Genomic DNA, 20,818 nt, shown 5'->3' on the forward strand with positions numbered 1-20,818 from the left:
TCTCCCACCGAAGCCTGAATACTGATCCGTGAGCAAGATAACAGATTGGTCGTTGTCTTCCTTCTTTCCTGACTTTGGGCTGCTATTGTATTTAGAAGAGCTAAACAAAGAGGAATTGAATAAATTCAAGTTACTTTTAAAGAATGAGACTGTGGAGCCCAGGGACTGCCAGATACTCTGTCTGGGCTGGTGTGAAGAAGGCCAATTGAGAAGACCTGGCTAATCTGATGAAAAAATATTATCCCGGGGAGCAAGCCTGGGATGTCGCTCTCAAAATCTTCGGCAAGATGAACCTGAAGGATCTGTGTGAGAGAGCAACTGTGAGTGATGCTGGGGACCTGTCTGGGGCTGGGGGAAGGGTGTGCTTCCTGAGGCCCATCGGCATGATTCTCTGAAAGGGACTTGGGGATTAAACCATTGTTGGATCATTTGAAAAACCCTGAAGAGGCAGGAGGGTTTTGAGTGCTATTACTCAGCCTGGCTCCTTAATTGGGAGTAATTCAGCCATCTTGTACCAGGTAGGATGATTAAAGGAATTGAATGATAAGAATTGTCCCATCTAGTGTTCCTTTGCCTGAACTGCAAATAGTCATAGGTTGCATTAAATTTTAAATAACTTAAAATAGGATTTAAAATCTTTGCTAAAATATGAGGAATGGGCAAAATATTAAGGGGCATAAGCCAAGCTGATATCTTTGGTCATTCCTAAGTATGAAATATTAGACATCAAAATTTTCTTTCTTGTGTTCTTTACAAGGCTTTACAGCTATAAAGTTGTATTCATTATTTCCCAGGAGCCTCACCATATTCCTGTGAGGTCAGAGTAGACAAGGAAACAGGTTTAGACTAAGGCACCTGCCCTCAAGTTACAGGATGGAGGGTCTGGCAAGAGGTCCCTGCTCCAGTGTTGTTGATACCACATCACTTCTCCCTTAGCTAAGCTGGTGGAGTCTGAGGCTCCGTTGGCTCCAGTTTTCTTAAGCCCAGATGTCATAGAAATGGACTGCTGAGGACAATTCTGGCCCCTGTTCTAGCTATCACTAAAGCTCCCCTTGTCTTTGGTGAACCTCCTAATCCTGTTGGAACCTGTCACAGGGACAGCCCAGACCATGGGACCAGAGGATGCCAGGACACAGGAGGAGCAAGATGATCAGGAGGCAGTGGAGGGTGAGTAGATGTGTTTTGTTTTCAGATTTGGGAGGAGCTTGAGGGTTTGAAGTGTAATAGGGGTTTATGCCCCAGGGGACAGTTGATGATGATTATTCAAAAAGAGTCAACAAAACTGGCTTTCTGGCCAAGGTCAGAATCAGGGCCATGTTAATTCAGGGCCTCAGTAAGAGGAGTATTTGGAAATGCCCAGTCAGAAGCTCACAGTCTGATGAAGAAGGGTGTATTCATGTCTCATTTTACAGATTAAAGAGTCCCTGAGTTTGGAAAGGACTGTTGGGTTTATCACAACCACTTTCTTCCTTTAGAAATGATCCTGTAATTAAGTTCCAGGAGTGGTGACCAACTCGTCCATATAGAATGTAATTTCTAGAACCAGGTCTTCTTAGTCTTACTTCAATACCATTTCCATTCCCCCTAATTTGTTTCAAATTCTATGTAGTTGAATTCTAGTTTGTATAAATAGAATTACCGTAGAAAGAAAACGACCAGGTGAGAAATCATTCTTAACCCAGCTATGCTGTTTTCTGATGGGCCACATTATTTCATTCAAGGAGTAATTGAGACCTAGTTTATTCCAAGCACTAATAAATAAAAATTGCTTATTGTGTTAAATGATCTTGAAGATAACTTTCTGCTTTGACCTTAATTTCTGATTTGGTATAAGGAAGTTTATTCTTATGGTATTTATTACTGGCCATAAATTTAGGAAATCAGGATTCCCCCTCATAGCAGTTAACTGTTAGAAAATGGAAGATAGATAAAAGTATAACGAAGAAAGTAAAAATCATCCTCATAATCCCCATTTTCTTTTGAGTACTTCACTGTACAAGATATCATACCATAAAGAGTATCTGCCTTGTGATACATACCTTCTGGAGGAGATCTAAGCATAAACTAGGATGTGCTGATTTTCCTGGACATGAGTATTCTTCAAAAGCACACGGAGTATGAAAATTGCTATGTGTTCACCCACCTGCATGTTCAGGAGTTTCTTGCAGCTATGTTCTATATGTTGAAAGACAATTGGGGGACCAGGAACAATTCCCTTCAGTCTTTTGAAGATTTGAAGCTATTGCTTGAAAGCAACAGTGATCAAGATCCCCATTTGATGCAGACGAAACGCTTTTTGTTTGGCCTTTTGAATGATGATCTAGTAAAACAACTGGAGACAACTTTGAACTGTAAAATGTCACTGGAGATAAAAAGGAAGATCCTTCAGTGGCTCGAGATACTGGGGAACAGCGAACATTTTCCAGCACAGCTGGAATTTCTGGAGTTGTTTTTCTATCTGTATGAGACTCAAGATGAAGCCTTTATAAGCCAGGCAATGAGATCTTCCCAAAAGTTTGTCATTGATGTTTGTGGAAAAGTCCATTTACTTGTGTCTTCATTCTGCCTTAAGCACTGCCAATGTTTACGGACCATTAAATTGTCTGTAACTGTGTTATTTGAGAAGATGTTAAACTCAAGCCCCCCAGCTGCACTTTGGTAAGTGGGGAAGTGCCCTGTCAGGGGAGTGAGGGAAGGAAATTTCATCAGTGGGAGGGGAGGGGAATTGTTCAGCAGAGGTCCCAGAGCTAGGATTACCCTTTAGAGTTGTCCCACCTTGAGGCAAGGAGGCCAAACACTAAAATCCCTCACTGACCAGTCATGGCTACTGGTGAGGAAAGGACAAAAACTTTTCTGAAGTGACTGTCTTGGCCTGAGAGCAATCCCAAGAAAGCATAAACTAGTGGGACATGAATTATGTTAGATGTTTGTACTGAATGCCCTGGTAGAACAAAGAAAAGAATTACTTACTCTAAAAAATATACTTTGTGAGATATGCTGTGAAAAATATACCATGTTTTGAGAAATATGAAAGAGAACTATTCTAGCATTGGGGTTCACAGAGGGTTTCTCTGAGATAGTGACATTTAAGATCTAAAGAAGGAATCCGACTTAACTAGGGTGAAACTGTTTTCATTCTGCTTGGACACTTGGGAATATTTTTTGAATTTTAATTCCAGTACAGTTAACACAGTATTCTATTAGTTTCAGATGTACAATATAGTGATTCCACAATTCTGTACATTACTCAGTGTTCATCACGATAAGTGTCCTCTTGATCCCCTTCACTTATTCCACCTATCCTCCTACCCCCCCTCCCCTCTGGTAACCATCTGTTTGTTCTCTGTAGTTAACAGTCTGTTTCTTGGTTTATCTTTTTTTTTTTTCTTGGTCCATTTATTTTGTTTCTTAAATTCCACATATGAGTGAAATCATGTGGTATTTGTCTTTGACTTATTTCACTTAGTATTATATTCTCTAGATTCATCCATGTTGTTGCAAATGTCAAAATTCCATTCTTTTTATGGCTGAGTAATATTCCATTGTATACATACACCACTTATTTATCCATTCATCTATCAATAAACATTTGGGCTGCTTCCATGTCTGGCAATTGTAAGTAATGTTGCAATAAACATAAGGGTGCATATATCTTTTTGAATTAGTGTTTTCATATTCTTTGGGTAAATACCCAGTAGTGGAATTACTGGATCATACGGTAATTGTTTTTAATTTTGGAGGAACCTGCATACTGTTTTCCACAGTGTTTGCACCAGTTTGCATTCCTCCCAACAGTGCACAAGGGTTTCTTTTTCTCCATATCCTCACCAACACCTGTTGTTTCTTGTGTGTTTTTGGAAGAATTGAACTATGGGATTACCTCTGGATCTAACTGAAATTGAGGGCTTACTATGCGGTATATAGTTATATAGTACATGGGATATTTAACCAATTATACAATTTGATGCTGGTCAAAAGCATATCTCAGTTTATTTTTGAGAATACCAAACTGCGATTCAGAGAAGTTCACCTGGAAAGTAAGTGTACCATTATTGATTCAAGCACACATCAGATAATAGCTAGCATCTGCTTGACACATGCCCAACAGTCTTCTGAGGCCCACCTCAATTCATCTCTCAACAATCCCAGGAAGATGCTGTTATTTCCATTTTGCTAGTAAAAACCCTGATGTACCAAGAAGATATCAACTTGACTGAGGTCACACATCTGATTGTCAAGTCCTTGGTTTTCCAGCTTGACCCACGCTGCCTCCTTGCCTTTATGTACAGTTGCAGAACCACATCTCTTATGAGGACCTACATTTTTATTTTTCTTCCGCTGTGGGAGTAGAATTGTAGGCTGGGATGCTGTGACCTTTACTGTCCTTGGGGTGTTGTAAATAATCTCCTTTAGTCTGTTTTCTCAATTCTGACTTAGTGGTTCTGTTAAGAGCTGTGATTGAACCCAGGGCATTAGAGCGTATTTTATGCCTAATAATATTAGGAAGGCATTCTGGCCATTATACTGCTAGTCCTCATGCTACCTTCCCCTCACTTGTGTTCTAGTGTTACCTAATATTAGAGATGGCATTGTTGCTAAGGTGAGTCTGAGAACCCAGTGTTTTAAGAGGCACATTATAGGTCAGTCAGTGTCTTCTGTAACATAACAACATTGTAAATTTAACAGTATTTCTGTCTTATTCACCATTAAACCCTATGGCATTTTTACATAGTAAGCACTGAAATGTTTGAATGATTTATTGCCTAGTTTTGTCAAATTTAAGACCTCAGGTGATGTAGAGACCAGCACTCTGCAATGTTATTCAATCCAAGGTAAGTAAGGTATGGGGGAATCAATATTTTTTTTAAAGATTTTATTTATTTATTTGACAGAAAGAGAGAGAGAGACAGTGAGAGAGCGAATACAAGAGGGAGAAGCAGGCTCCCCGCAGAGCAGGGAGCCTGACGCGGGGCTCGATCCCAGGACCCTGGGACCGTGACCTGAGCCGAAGGCAGCCACTTAACGACTGAGCCACCCAGGGGCCCCTGGGGGAATCAATATTTATTGAGTAGTGACTGAGATCAGGATATGCCACCTCAAAATATGTCACTTTTCCAAAAGAAGTATTTTGAGCCGAAGGCATAGGAGTTCCTGAAACCCCTTACCTGCCTAGAAGCAGAACCTCCAAAAAGAACTCAACTGTCTTCAATCCCCTCCCTGGAAGCAATTTCTCTACTTTCTTCTTGGAGACAGAAGTCTGGTGAGGAGAGCAATCACCTGGCAACTCTCTCAACAGCTAGAAATAATCTTTAGTCCTCAGGGAGGGATGTGACCTAGCACAAAGTTGGATCCACTATGGTACGTATATTTAACTTGTAAAAAGAATGCACTCTGGAAGGACTAGGGACCAGGAAATTCTTGCTAAAGCAAGGTATGCCCCCATACCCAGGCAGACACTGTCACAAACTATCATGTCTCATCTGTTCTCTTTAGGGTCGATTTATCTTTCCAACAGGTCATTGGTTTTTCCACAAGTGCCTTTTATCCCCCTGCCTTTTTCCTGCTGAATTAGTTATATAAACCCCAAATTGTATCTACCTCTTTAAATTACTCCTCACTAATTTCACCCATGGGTATCCACAGTGCACATGCTAATACAACTTGTATGCTTTTCTCTTGTTAATCTGTCTCTTGTCAGTCTAATTTACAGGGCCCCAGCTAGAAGCTAGGAGGGCACAAGGAAAAAGATACTTCTTCCCTCTCCTACAGCAGCTGTTTGTATAAGGCAACATGCTAGACTTTTATATATTTTAATATGAAAGAGGGCAGCTACCAATTGTAAGCACTTACAGTGGAAAACATTTGCCAACCGTTTTCTGCAGATTGTCCTAATCTTCACAGTAATCCTAAGAAAGAGATACTATTATCTTCATTGTTTCAGAAGCAGTGCATAAGTTAGTTGCACTGCCGGAATCACCCATGTTAGCGAGTGGCAGAGTTGGGACTCAAGACTCTTTTGTTACAGAGCTTATGCTTGTAATCACAAGACTATCCTCTGTTTCGTTCCTTACTAACCTGTGTTTATAATGAGCTTATTGAAAATGTGCCTAATAGTTAAATTATACAACATTTACAGATTTACAGAGTGCTTTTGCGTATGCACTAAACTCGACTGTTAGATCCTCACAATCCTGTGAAGGGAGATGGAATTCCCATTTCATAGATGAAGAAAGCTCAGAGTTCATAGAACTGATGTGACTGACCTAAAGTCAGGTAGCCAGTAAACTGGAGAACTGCAGCTCGTAACCCATGGTTCTTAATCTCCACCCCCGTGCCTGGATCTCTACCCACTACGCCTATGCTTACTCTTTGTGGTCTTAGATTATTTTTCTTCTTGATACTGGCTCTTTGGCTATTTGAAGACCTCTGTCATCCTTCCTAAGTCTCGTCCTCCAAAACGAAGTCTCTAGGCTAACTTTGTGTGTTGTGTTGAAGGGGTGAGGGAGTTATTGGGCGAACAAAGCCTCCTGGAGTGCCAGGAGGAAGACTGTTGGGTGGACTGCGCCCACGCAAGACCTGCACTGATGCACTCGCCATTTCTAGAATAACTTACTTCCACCCAGGGGCTCCTGGGTGGCTCAGTCAGTTAAGCGGCTGCCTTCAGCTCAGGTCATGATCCAGGGTCCTGGGATCGAGTCCCGCGTTGGGTTCCTTGCTCAGTGGGGAGCCTGCTTCTCCCTCTGCCTGCCGCTTCCCCTGCTTGTGCTCTCTATGTCAAATAAATAAAATCTTAAAAACAAAAAACAAAACCACTTCCACCCAATACCATCTTCTGAGACTTGCCTGGGCTGAAATAGATACATCAATCTTGTGTTTTTCTTGATTACTTAGGCGAAGGGATGGTGGTCACTTTACTCATTACTGGCAAGATCTCTGTTCTGTGCTTCATACAAATGAGCACTTGAGAGAACTGGGCCTGTGTCCTAGCAACCTCGATGAATTAGCCAGAAGACTTTTTATCAAGAACTGAGGCACCCAATTACGAAGAGGGCGCCTGGGTGGCTCAGTTGGTTAAGCGACTGCCTTTGGCTCAGGTCATGATCCTGGAGTCCCTGGATCGAGTCCCGCATCGGGCTCCCTGCTCGGCAGGGAGTCTGCTTCTCCCTCTGACCCTCCCCCCTCTCATGTGCTCTCTCTCATTCTCTCTCTCAAATAAATAAATAAAATCTTTAAAAAAAAAAAAAAAAAAAAGAACTGAGGCACCCAAACTGTAAACTACAAAAACTCTTGTAATTTTGGCATGAGAAAATTTCTTGGAGTTCTTTCAGCTTCTTTCTTTGTCCCACCTCCCGCTACTACTTATTAGGGAGATCCAAGGATAAGCAAACACTTAAAATCCACTGTGTAAAATATTCTAAGAACACCCACAGTAGAAACCTCAGGGGATGTAGGGCCATAACTAGTTTGTTCTGGGAAAGATTGCTTGGAGTGTAGAAGCTGTTGACATGTGGTTTTTGAGGCTTGATAGGAATTTTCTAGATGAACAACACAGAGCTAAGGCATTCTAGGCAACTCAACAGAGCGCTTTCAAAGCTAAGTTCTAGAGCATACTATTTAATTTTTCTATTGAGTAATTTACATTTAATAAAATGCACAGTTATGTCTGGTTAAGTTTTGATGATTACATATGCCTATGTAAACAATACTCAAAATAAGATAGAAAACATCACCTCTGGAAGTTTCCTTCTACCCTCTTCGATTCAGTTTTCTTACCCTATGTAGTCTCAGCAGCAACCACTTTCTAACCTTTTATCACTATAGGTTAGCTTGTGCTGTTCCTGTAAATAATTGAGATTGTTTCATACAGTCAGTATGTACTTGCTGTGTCAGTATTCTTTTGCTCAACAAAATATTTTTAAAAATTTACCCATGTAGGTAGTTGCATGTTTCAATAGTATATTGCTAATGAGCATGCCATTGTATGATAGATTGCAACTCCTTCATTCTCTTTTGAATAGACCACCGGGCTGTTTCCAGTTTTTGGCCATTATGAATAAGGCTGCTAGGACTATTCTTGGACACATTTTTTGTGTGTGATACAGGTTTTCATCTCTTGGGCTAATATTTCAGAATGGAATCGCTAGTTCACAGATGGGTGTTAACTTGTTATAGGAAATTGCCGACTAGCTCTGTAGAGTGGTTGTACCATTTTTCAGGCTTATCAGCAATATGTGAAAGTCCCCGCTGCTCCTCGTCCTTGCCAACATTTGGTATTTCGGTATTTATTATATCTTAATTTGATTCTACAGGCCCTATCACTTATTTACATTAGCTGGTTTACACATCTTTCTCCTTGTCTACTGGCTATACTAGGAGCTGGAACTGATCTTATTTAGTCCTATATTCAGTCCCCATCAATGTGCTCAAGGCCTAATCAGTGCTCAGTAATATGTACTGAATGCTAAACAAATGATTAGCACTGGAGATTGATGTTCTTTTTTTGGGGGGGGGGGCAGGCTTCCCCCTAAGTATTCCCATTGGAATTTCCATGTTTTTAGTGAGATTGACCTTATGTTCCAAGTAACCAGATTTGGCCTGGTTTTGCACATCGATGTGAAAGGCGACTGCACAGAAGTCTTGATTAAGGGGGGTTCCTGGAAATCCTCTTCCTTCACCCCCAGACATCTCCCCCTACATTTCCCTTTCACTGAATGTCACCAGTCTAAAGCCCTAACAAGAGCTACTGCCTTCTTTTGGGCTAAATGGCTTCCTCTTCTAGAATGCGAGGGCTCCTCAAGGGAGGACACCATGAAGGCAGCACTTAGTCTTTCCCACCATAGAGTGGCCTTCCTTTCTCAAGTCCCTTTTCCTTAACACATGAAATTGTACTTTCGATTTATATTTAGTGAGTGCTTCAGGCACTTTTACCAGATGATGATGGCTAGTGATGTAACAGGTAAAAGCTTTGTTTTCTTGTGAAACAAGAAGGAGGGTGAGAGTAAAGGGTAGGTGGTGGGCAAAAGGGAGAAGAGGTGATATTACAAAGGGATGTTTTGAACAGTTAGCACTGTGAACATGCTGGGCATTGGGGGCTAGCAGAGGCACTTAGGGAAGAATCAGATATAGCTAACAGTGCCTGAGTAGCAGATAACAACTAGGAAGAAAGATGGGCGTATTTAATTTCCTCCCATATTTAGCTTTGGGCTATCTTTGTACATCTAACAAAGTCCATGAGATGACAGTGTATTTTGCAGTAATATGTTTTGCTAATGATGCATCTCAAACAGTTGATAGTAACTATGAACTCACTTTGGGTTATTTTAAGGATTAAATATTGTGAATTAATGCTGTAATTGAAATATTTGGAATATCCCCCATTATTTGAGGTAGTTCTTACTGGAATTGAGTTCAAAAACTCCCCTTCTGCTTTTCCTGATGTTATTACCTTCTTTTCCCTCAAGATCAAAAGAAGTTGAGAGTATCAGTTGTCAGGATGTAATGGACATCTAACTTGTAACCCAACTGTTTTACTAAGCAACGTCCTGAAACTGATTTATAGCCACCCGTGAAATAGGAGAAACTCAAAGTAAGATAAGAAATGACAGGAATATTTAGATATCAAAGAGCTGGATTTGAAAAGCAAGGGAATGCTGTAACCAGGACAGAGATAATTTTGTAATTCCTCCTGCATATTTTTCCTCTGAAGGATGAGATTTCTTTCTTTCCCTGGCGGTTGTCAGGATATTGCTAGTTCTTTGACTCACAACCAGAATCTGATGCATCTTGATCTGAAAGGGAGTGATAGAGGGGACAATGGAGTAAAGTCATTATGTGAAGCTTTGAAACACCCAGACTGTAAACTACAGAATCTGAGGTAAGTCATGAGTTATTTTTGTTATAATTGAGACTTTGGTCTGTCCAAATAGAATCTTACAGCCTTGATTTGCTGTTCATTGGGCCAGCTTCAATCTATTTTCACGATATGGAATAGCAGGAATCAGTAGATTCAGGGTGATTTCCTCCTGATAGGACTTTTAACTGCTCCCATCCCTTCACTGAGGACACCTCATTGTACAGTTGCATCTCTCCATTTCCTAAATTTAACAAAAAGACCCAGAATTTATAAAGATTTAAAAATTTTCATATTTCAGTGCAGCCATATGTTTATTCATTGTATCTTTGAATGCTTACAGGAAATAATGCACTAGTGGTAACTGGGGGCAATGCTAAGCAGGCTCAGTTTTACTTTTTTTTTTTTAAGATTTTTTTTTTTTTTAATTTTATTCATGAGAGACAGACAGAGAGGGAGGCAGAGGGAGAAGCAGGCTCCCCGTGGAGCAGGGAGCCCCATGAGGGACTCGATCCCAGGGACCCTGGAATCACGACCCGAGCCAAAGGCAGACATTAACCAATTGAGCCATCCAGGCACCAGCCCCGCCCTTTTTTTTTTTTTTTTTTAAAGATTTTATTTATTTATTTGACAGAGAGATAGAGAGCACAAGTAGGCAGAGAGAGAGGGAGAAGCAGCCTCTCCACTGAGCAGGGAGCCTGATGTGGGGCTCAGTCCTGGGACCCGGGGATCATGACCTGAGCCGAAGGCAGCCGCTTAACTGACTGAGCCACCCAGGTGCCCCCCCCCTTTTTTTTTAAATGAAGATGAGCTTTCCTTGTTTTGATAGTGAATCACTGTCACCTTATAATTGCAACTCAGTGACCCATACAGAAGGCCGAGGAGGAAGAGCACGGCACCTGGCAGCCGGCACAGTACTCCTGTGCCCTCACACACTGCGGAGCCTAGTGGTGGGTCTGCTTTTTCTCTGAAAGTGAGAGGGTTGGCAATCCTACTTGGTCCCCACACTGTGTGACCGAATTCAAGGGAGATCTTATTTTCCAAAAGGTTTTTAATTCAGTTTCTTACAAAATAAAACCAAAGCAAAACAAAACAAAAATCCTTGCAGTAAATTTTACCTTAGAAGTTTTTATAATCCCTGGATTCACTTGGGGGTGGGGGAGGGTGGAGGGTGGAGCAAGACAGAACCTCGATGTATGAAAGGCCAAGGTCTGTATTTGTCAGAAGCAAATTATAAACTATACATACAAAGCACAAGGAACAAGACCTCCTTTTTGACAATAGGCAGGTGAACTATATTACCACTGGAGATTCTTTAAGTCTCACCAGGTTTTGTAGGATAAAATTCACTTTAGAGCATGTCTGGAAAGTTGCTGGATGCTTCTTGAACATGGGTTGAGGTCAGCTGTCAGCAGACCAGGTTGGTACTGGTTTTACTGTCTGTGAAGTAGTTTTAAGACATTGTGAAGAATTTTCAGTAACCTGCCACCTCTAGTCTGGAACCCAGGTGAGAAGTAGGTCATTGGTTCTTGCTACTAACATGTTAGTGGCAAAAAGCTGTTAAATGGAGGGGAAGATGTTTTCTCACGGTGGGAGCTGTGGGTCCAAGACAAAATGCCTTGGCACTTGACAGAGCAGCAGGACTTGGTAAGATCTTTTTCATCAGTTGACATTTGAATGTTTTCCACTGATGAGCCTTGATGAGACCCAGTTAGTAGGCTTTCAAATAGGAAGCCATCCATCTGGGTCAATTAGTTAGGGCTCCTTGTACCAGTAAACAATGTTTTGGCAGCAGAAGTCATCAGAGCTTTGTAATTCTTGAACATGGCATTATGTAGGATTGGACGTTCTCCCATTGTGGCTGACCCCTGGAAGTAATCGGTAGTCTTATACACCTCCTATTAACACTCTGGGAAAAGTTTCAGTTTTATGCTTGCTTTAGACCCCATAACAGCTATGGACAGTCGACTGGCCACAGTAGTCTGGTTTGTGCATAGATCATGCTAAGCTCAACATTGCAGAATTGCATTTTGATATTTTAGTTTCCCACTGATTCTAGATGATGTGAGCAATGAGAGTATTGACAAATTAGTAGGTCTTTGCCAGGCTGCCTCACAAAAATATCCCCAGTTACCATAGGGACTTTGCAAATTTAAAGCATTTAAGAAAACTTTAAATTGCTGAGAGACTCCTATTATCCCTTGTACATGAGCATACTGGAAAGGTACATATAATCACGAATTTTCATGTGACTATTTCACTGTAATATTTACTAAATGTTCCCCTCTGGTAGGGGAGAAAGATCTATTCTCCTTGTCCTGATAACTGTTCCACATGTGGGCCTGATAATAGGGTAGCTTTTAAAATAAGTTGAGCAAATAAGGGAAAAAACAAAAATCTTGGGCATACTAGTAACACCTCGTTGTGCCCAGAAGAACTTCTTTTTTTAAAGATTTTTTATTTATTCATTAGAGAGCACAGAAGGGGGCAGGGTCAGGATAGGGAGAAGCAGGCTCCCCACTGAGCAGGGACTCCGGGCTCAGTCCCAGGACCCCAGGATCATGATCTGAGCCTAAGGCAGATGCTTAACCAACTGAGCCACCCAGGCACCCTACTTTGTCATTTTAATCTTTTTTTCCCCTTCCTTTTTGGGGTGTTTCTCAAATTGTCATTGATTTTTGTTCTTTATTGCTTGAAATACAGATTTCAGTTTTCTCTTGTTTTTTTAAATCTGTTGCACTGTTTTTATCTTAAACCTGCTCCCTTTCTCGGTCAGATCTCCACTTAGGATGTGCTCTTCTTTCAGAGAATTTGCATCTTTTTATGTATGTTTAAAATGTAAAGCAAGCCGTTCTAAACATTTTCCTCTGTTTCCCCATTTTCTCTTTTTCATAAATGTACTTATTTTCTATCCCTTAGTTAAGCTTTAATATTTTATCCACAGGCCCCATAATACTGGAATCTTTTTCCTTCTAGAAGAGCTCTGTCCAAATCCAATGTTTCCTTTGTTTCTCTAACTTCTTGGCTGCTGATATAATATCCCTTTGTATCACTCTATTCGGGCTGCTATAACCAAATACCACTGACTGGGTGGCTTAAACAGAAATCTATTTCTCACAGTTTTGGAGCCTGGAAGTTCAAGATCAGGGTGCCGGTGGGGTGCATTTCTGGTGAGGCTTCTCTCTTAAGCTTGTAGGGAGCCCCTTCTCACGGTGTCTTCACGTGCTTTTTTGTGTGTGCAGATTCCTGGTGCCTCTCTCCTTATATGGACCCCGGTCCTGCTGGATCAGGAGTCCCCTCTTATGACCTCATTTAACCTTAATTATCTCCTTAAAGGCCTTGTCTCCAAATACAGTCACATTGGGAGTTCAGGCTTCAATATACGAATTTTGGGGAACACAGTTCAGTCTGTAACACCTTTTCAGGGCAAGTTGAGGTTTTCAGCCTTAGGCTGTGTCCTAAGTCATCCATTGAGGTCTAATTCTGGACTGAGGAGGGAGCTTCTCTTTCCTACCTATATACACCCTTATTTTGATGAAGAGAACCAATTCCTGAGAGACTGAGTTGATAAGTGCTTGATTCAAGGAAGTAATTAGAGCAATTCCAAGTTCCTGGAACTCCTCTTATTAGAAGCTGGTATATCAAGCCCAGCCTTCTCCCAGCCCAAGCTATCTCTAAATAGGAGTCTCTAAGAGTGTGGGCCCTACATGCACTTCTTCCTTCTTCTGCTTCCCTTCTTTATTTTTAGAAAGTATATTATTTCTGATCCTCTTCTTGTTTTTACTCTTAAGGACTGGGTTCCTCAGAAAACATGACTTGACTCCTGACTCCCATGAATAGGTGAGCTCTTACTGTGGGAATCACAGCTTTTGCTCCTGACTTCCTGCCCATTTGTTTCAGAAGTCAGAGTGTAAGGACATAGCATCCTTCAGTGCACCTTCCATGTTGTAGTTGGAGGAAAGTCCTCCTAGCTTAAAATAAGAGTATCATTTAAAAATATTTTTAGGGGGGCCCCTGGGTGGCTCTGTCAGTTAAGCGTCTGACTCTTGATTTCAGCTCACGTCATGATCTCAGGGTCATGGGATCAAGCCCCTCAGTGGGGAGTCTGCTTAAGGATTTTCTCTCTCCCCCGTCCCATGTGCACACTCTTGCTCTCTCTCAAATAATAAATCTTTAAAAAATACTTTTGGTGTGTTCATATGTATTTTCATAGGGAATTGGGGAGGTGGGGATGGAAGAGACAGGCCTCCTACCCCTCCCTTCCTGATGCTCTATCAGAGCCTTGTGCTAATTAAAGAACTCACTCCAAGTATGGAAGCTGGTCTTCAGAATGGGTCACAATGCCTGGGAGGCAACACCATTTGGCTGGGTGAATGGTGCTCATAGCTCTTCTCTGAGGAGGGTCATCTCTTCTTCTGTGCTGTTTTCCAGCTTGGAATCCTGCGACCTAACTACAGTTTGCTGTCTAAATATCTCTAAGGCTCTCGTCAGAAGCCAGAGCCTGAGATTTCTGAATTTGTCGACCAATCACCTATTGGATTATGGGATCAAGCTGTTGTGTGAGGCCTTAGGACATCCCAAGTGTCACCTAGAGAGACTATCGTTAGTTTTGCTGATTTGTTTTTCCTGGGGTCCTTCTGTGCAGTCTTGTGTGGCTTAGTGAAGAGCTGAAAGGGCAAAACTGCTTGGGCCTTGACACCACTTGGCTCATTTGTGAAGCCTGGATGAACTCTACATGAAGGCCGCCTTTGCTTCCTCTTTTATTTGACTTTTAAATGCTGCTTTTCTTCATGACTGCTTATTTTTACTATTTTCCTCCTTCTCCCCTCCCCTGTACATAGTTGCAGTGGCATTTGTAATTTCAGTAGGTTTGAAGAGGTTGATTCTATGGTAGAGGTGTAGGGGCTGTAAGTACCAGCTAGTGTCCCTGCAAAGGAGAAGAGAAACAGGAACTTTGGGATTTGACTGATCCCTTCCCGTCTGTTTCTCCTTCAGCCTAGAAAGCTGTGGCCTCACAGTAGCTGGTTGTGAGGCTCTTTCTTTGGCCCTCATCAGCAACAAAAGGTTGACACATTTGTGCTTGGCAGACAACATCCTGGGAGATGATGGAGTAAAGCTTGTGAGTGATACTTTGAAAAATCCACAGTGCAATCTCCAGAGCCTCATGTAGGAGTCTACTAGTTTTCATCCTTCTGATGTATATTACATTTTTAAATATATCTTATTTTTTTTAAAGATTTTATTTATTTGAGAGCGAGCACGAGCAGGGGGAGGGGCAGAAGGAGAGGGACAAGCAGACTCCCCACTGATCCGGGGAGCCTGATTCAGGGTTCCATCCCAGGACCGGGAGATCATGACCTGAGTGAAAGGCAGGCACTTAACTCACTGAGCCACCCAGGCACCCCCTAGCCACACTTTAAATACTTGGTTGTGGAAGGACATTTCTATCACTGCAGAAAGTTCTATGGGACAGTGCTATCTGAGATCTGACAGGAGGGGGATTTCAGTACTTTACAAATCAGAACACAACAGCAGTTCAACTGAAAGGTCTCACATTTATTACTGAACCAACTTACTGGGGTAGAGGCATAGTAACAGAGAAAAATCATTTCCCTGATAAAACATGTGTATTGGCCAGGTAGGAGGGATGTTTATAGAGTGATAGAATAGGAACACGTGGGGAAAAAAAAGATAGGAACATGTGATCTTCATGAAGCTTAAACACGTGTGCCATCTCATGAAGTGCGATGCCTTATAGGCCCAGCTTGGTTCTTCTCCAGTGACGCCTCTTGGAGTTGTACCTAATTTTATTACCGGTTTTCATCTGAATCCACTGGGGAATGGGACGATTCTGCTTTTGTTTCTTGGCCAGGAATCTCTTGATTCTGAAAGTCTTGTGAGAAGACATGGCGAGGAACGGTCAACCACACACCAGGATGACAGCGAAAAGGAGAAAAAAGCTGAAATGTATTTTAAAAGGGAGAATGTTACACACATATTCTGTCCCTTGCTTTTTCCCTTCTGTTATCCATAATGATAATGAAAATGACAAGGATGATGGTATTAATAACTGCCATTTATTCTGTCCTTACTCTGTGCTGGGCCCTATGCTAAATTGATTTAATCTGTACAAAAGTACCTGTTGGTGTCAAACTGGCCACCTGAGTTCTAAGTGCCTCATTGGACAGGTAGGAAATGTGAGGCTTAAAAGATTATGTTGCTTGCCTAATGCTCATAAGAAGATAATGGATTCAGGACTAAAGTCTGCCTGTCCAGATCCATATTCTGGGCTTAGAACAGGTAAATACATATGAACACCATTAAACAGAACTGTAGCATCCCATGGTATGGCTGGATCAGTGTGATTATTTTCTTCATTGCTCTTAGACAATTTTAGACATGGAATTGATACCAAAATTTTTATCAGATGTGGTTAAATTTTCTCCAGATTGTTCATATTTCCTCGGCAGTCTAGTGGCCTGTATTTTAACATCTTCACTGGGTATCTACTATTTTTTTAATCAGTATTATTTAGATAATTGAAAATAACTAAAAATAATTTGATTTTGAGCATCTTTTCAAATGTTTTTGGCCTTTAGTATTCTAGGAATTGCCTCTTCATAGGCTCAATTTTCCTCTGGATGTTTTCTGTTATGTATATTATATACTATGGTTATTAATAGTAAATATACATTATAACCATTATTTTTTATATATTGCAAAAAATTTACCTAGCATATTGCTGTATTCCTAACTTTCTTATGATCATTTTTAGAGTACAGAAGTTTAAAATTTTTGTGAAGTCAAATTATCTTCCTCCTCATAACTTCTCAAAGTTTTGTCGTAATTGAAAATATCTTTCTTTAAAAAAAAAAAACTGTCATACACTTTATGGTTTAATTTTTGAAATGTTAAATTATCCCTAATTTGTTATAAGGCTTAAACCTCCCCCATATGTCAGGTCTGCCTTCCCAAATTATTTATGGTATAATAGATCTTTTCCCTACTGATTGTATGTATAAAAAGTACTTTATTGTGATTACTCTCATTCTGTTCCATATGCCTGCTCTTCTGGTCTATGTAGCTACTTCTGCAATAGGGCACTGTATTTATGCACAGTGTAAAGAGGTTAACATTTCATTTATAGTAACAAACATTCTGAAGAACATGGATCCAGTATGTGCAATTTTGTGCAAACCTAAGTATCCCAAGTGAGACTGGCAAAGAGGTAGTAAGGGAAGAGGGTATTTGATGAGATGAGTGTTGGCAAACAGATGTAAGGGACAAGAGCATGAAATCTCAAAGATAAAAACCTCTGGGCAGTAAAGCAGTGATTCCATCTTTGCTCACACTGTCCTTCCTATAGGCTGAGGCGTTGCCACTTCGCTTAGCAGTGAACATCTCTCATCTGCTCTCCTGCGCAACAAGAGCCTGACACATCTAGATCTGGGGTCAAACTGGCTGCAAGATGATGGAGTAAAGCTTCTGTGTGATGCCTTTCCGCATCCAAGCTGTCACCTTCATTCAGGACCTGGAGTAGGTTTTCTGTGACTTTCCTTTGGATGCTTTCACTACTGTGAGGGCAGGGGAGATGAGCAAAGAAGGGATGAGCTAAGTGTCAGAAAAAAGAATAAACAGCTGATTCCCTCTCTCTCCCCTTGCCTGAGACAAGCTGGGGAAGTACGTTCATCAGATTTTTCTTAAACAGTTACTACAGTAATTCAACCTCCCTCAGGGAAGGAGAACCAGAGACAACAGACTGAATAGCAGCCATTTTATGTATTTTTTTGGTTGTACCCCCAATGAGTCTAGTGTGTGTCCTCTGCTGCCTTACATCCATGAGGCAGAAATTGTGCTCTATTAGTTGTTCTTTCTTCAGTTCAGGTTTATAACTAGGTCAGCTTCTAAAGAAACTAGGAAGGGAATTTTTTTTCTTCTGGAGTATGCATGCACGAGTGGGGTGGCCGGGACAGAGGCTGAGAATCTCAAGCAGACTCCATGCCCTGCAAGAAGCCATACGTGGGGCTCTATCTCATGACCCTGAGATTGTGACCTGAGCAGAAATCAAGAGTTGAATGTTTAATGGACTAAGCCACCCAGGCACCCACTAGGAAGAGAATTTTTTAAAAATACCAACAAGTCAGTCATCATTAAACAACTGCTTTTATTCTTATTATGTTCTCCCTTATTCTGTGGGTGGGTATACACACATGTATGGTACGTGTATATGTAATTGTGATTACTGTATAGATAGGACTTTGGGGTTCCTTTACATAGGATAGTATTTTAGAATCATTTACATACTTACATACAGTTCTCTTATTGGATATCAAATATATTCAGTATATATTCAATATCTTATTGAATATATATTCAATATCCTATTGAAAAATGGATGCACTATATTGAGTATTTAATATTTCATTATGTGAATACTGTGGCTAGAGTGAAGCAACATAGAGTTGTCACTTAGTGATCTCAGCTCACTTTCCCACCAGGGCCTCCCATGGGACTAGTCACCTGGGTGAGTCACTAAGGGTCTAATCTCCAGCACTGTTTTGTTTTGTTTTGTTTTGTTTTGTTTTAGAACTATAAACTCTAGATGGTTAGTATATCCAGAGGTGTTTTCCTTGACTGGACTGACTCAGGATAACCAAATTTATAAACAAGAGTTTATAGTTTTGTTTTGTTTTTCAAGTTTTTTTATTTATTTGACAGAGACAGACACAGTGAGAGGGGGAACACAAGCAGGGGTGAGGGAGAAGCAGGCCTCCCGCTGAGCAGGGAGCCTGATGCGGGGCTCAATCCCAGGACCCCGGGATCATGACTGAGCCACCCAGGCGCCCCTAATAGTTGATTGTTACATTGGTGAACACCAAGGTGATTGAACCCTTGGGTCCAATAAGTACCTGTACTTTCTTTAGGAAAACATATACAATGTGATTCTCTGAAGTTTCCTTGATTATTATTCAACCGGAAGACAAAATTTTACTTCATGGAAATTATCATTAAATCCAGTACCTTTATTTTAACCACAATTTCTAAGTGACCTATACACACAAGATGTTTGCTTAGTTCACTTTATCTCCTTACCATTGCTGTAAACACATAGACAAATCTGTGCTCTTAGCTACTTTCATAGCCTGTATGCAGGCCATGCCAATTCTCTCAACTAAAATTTACAACAAATATAAGCTACATTCTGGGGGCATTAAAGATTATTACTAAGGTGATGCACTTGCCCTTCAGTAACTCATCAAATGCTGATGGCAGGGAAATAAATGCAAAGCCAATTAAAACATAGTGCATGTATTATTATAAGATAGAAGTCCCAAGGAGCAAAGAGTGGGACAGAGGGGACTGAGTTACCTTAGCCTTGAAAGATGAAGAGGATTTTGTTGGGTGCAGAGATCACTGGCAGAAGGTAGGAAGAGAGAAGGGACATGAAGATAGATGTGGTAGATTTGGAAAAAAAGAATAGATGGGTATGCTTGATGAATAGGATGGGGATGAAATATGGAGAGCGAACACTTGAGGGCAGATTGTGAATGCTCTTGAATGCCCTACAGAGGATTGAAGGAAATATCTTCATATATGTAGTCTGCTGCTTCTTGGAAAGCAGCACTTTAGGATAGATTCCTGGAAAGTTTTTTTATTTCAAAAATATATTAGAAACGGAAAGCACAGAGATCTGTGGGTTCCTTGGGTAAACTTCTATCCTTTTTTTTTTTTTTTTTTAGTTTTGAGGGAGAATTTTTTTTAGTTTTCTGGGAGTTTTTTTCTCCCAGAAAAAAGTGTTTATACCCTTGATTTGGGAAGCTTGGTGGACAATAACCTATTTGTGGGAGAAAGCAGCTTTACCCACTGTTGTTGTTGTTGTGTTTTTTTTTTTTTTCCTGCTCATTAAGAAATCCCATTTGTTTCTGCTGGTAATATTAGACATTCCTCTGTGCATCCTGGACTGTGGAGAGAAAAGGGTCAGGAAAAAGGCTCAGATACCTCAGCTTCTCTCCTAGGAATAAATTAATGAAGCTTCACAACTGAAGGTCTCACCTCTTTTGTATTTCTTGCAGACTGATGGGCTGCGTTCTTACTAGTACGTGTTGTCTGGATCTGGCTTCTGCTATTCTGAACAACTCACACCTGCAGAGCCTGGACCTTGGATACCTGCAGGATGATAGAGGAAAAATTCTGTATGAGGCTTTGAGACATCCAAACTGCAATATTCAGAGGCTTGGGTGAGTTCAGTTTTCCATCAGGAAAATGATACCTATTTGGTGGCTAGTGTGGCTAGAAGAAATTTAGTACATGAGAGAGGATGATAAATGGGATAGAAAGTAAGTTAGTCTTAGAAATCAGAATCTGAATTTCAAATATATGGATCAATGTGTATTATGTGATGTTAGTATTGAAGCCATATTTCACATTTCTTTGTGTCCTCCTTAGTGCCTTGGACAGAGTAAGTATTAAGTAAATGGTACTTGCTTTAAGGTCTTCCATGTTCTATCATTCTTCAGATATTCTATCTTTGAATTTTTCTAATTAAAGTGAAGATCTTGGGGCACCTAGGTGGCTCCGTTGGTTAAGTGCCAGACTCTTGATTTCAGCTCAGGTCATGATATCAGGGTCATGAGATTGAGCTCCAAGTAAGGCTCCACACTGGGTGTGGAGCCTGCTTAAGATTCTCTCTCTCACTCTCTCCCTCTGCCCCTCCTCCCCCACCCCAGCTTGTGCTAGATCTCTCGCACATGCGCTCTTTCGCAAAAACAAAACGACTGGCAAAATCTTATCTGGAAAAATGCTATCTATCCTTTTTTTATTTTTTAAGATTTTATTTATCTTAGAGGGAGAGAATGAGCAGGGGGTGGGGAAGAGGCAGAGCGAGAGAGAGAGAGCATGAGCGAGAGAGAGAGAGAGAGAAGAGGGAGAGAATCCCAAGCCGACTCCATGCGTTGAGCCTGATGCAGG

General features: G+C 41.0%; 2 protein-coding genes across 2 annotated transcripts in view; one reads left to right on the forward strand and one right to left on the reverse strand.

The window, feature by feature from the left end:
• The window catches only part of NLRP14 (NLR family pyrin domain containing 14), a 30,514-nt gene that overhangs the window by 2,205 nt on the left and 7,491 nt on the right, over nucleotides 1-20,818 (forward strand). The window contains 14 exon segments of the mRNA XM_064575857.1: nucleotides 38-166; nucleotides 168-320; nucleotides 1,035-1,167; nucleotides 1,250-1,299; nucleotides 2,069-2,658; nucleotides 6,898-7,017; nucleotides 7,245-7,289; nucleotides 9,707-9,874; nucleotides 14,282-14,452; nucleotides 14,846-15,016; nucleotides 17,217-17,234; nucleotides 17,236-17,371; nucleotides 17,373-17,386; nucleotides 19,924-20,088. Of these exon segments, the coding sequence (XP_064431927.1) occupies nucleotides 38-166; nucleotides 168-320; nucleotides 1,035-1,167; nucleotides 1,250-1,299; nucleotides 2,069-2,658; nucleotides 6,898-7,017; nucleotides 7,245-7,289; nucleotides 9,707-9,874; nucleotides 14,282-14,452; nucleotides 14,846-15,016; nucleotides 17,217-17,234; nucleotides 17,236-17,371; nucleotides 17,373-17,386; nucleotides 19,924-20,088 (2,063 nt within the window).
• On the reverse strand, nucleotides 15,418-20,012 carry LOC123857410 (large ribosomal subunit protein eL39-like). Its single transcript, XM_064577053.1, has 2 exons — nucleotides 19,904-20,012; nucleotides 15,418-15,810 (listed from the first exon to the last, which is right to left on the reverse strand). The coding sequence occupies exon 2, from the start codon at nucleotides 15,756-15,758 to the stop codon at nucleotides 15,603-15,605; it is 156 nt and encodes a 51-aa protein (XP_064433123.1). The 5' UTR covers nucleotides 15,759-15,810; nucleotides 19,904-20,012; the 3' UTR covers nucleotides 15,418-15,602.

This window comes from Mirounga angustirostris, unplaced genomic scaffold, assembly GCF_029215605.1.
Source record: "Mirounga angustirostris isolate CCGP_5_RB_7025 unplaced genomic scaffold, mMirAng1.0.hap1 SCAF_13, whole genome shotgun sequence".
NCBI classification, from domain to species: Eukaryota; Metazoa; Chordata; class Mammalia; order Carnivora; family Phocidae; genus Mirounga; species Mirounga angustirostris.

Bases quoted from the DNA above. Each gene is read 5' to 3' on its own strand.
- LOC123857410 (XM_064577053.1), bottom strand. From the start codon at position 15,758: ATGTCTTCTCACAAGACTTTCAGAATCAAGAGATTCCTGGCCAAGAAA.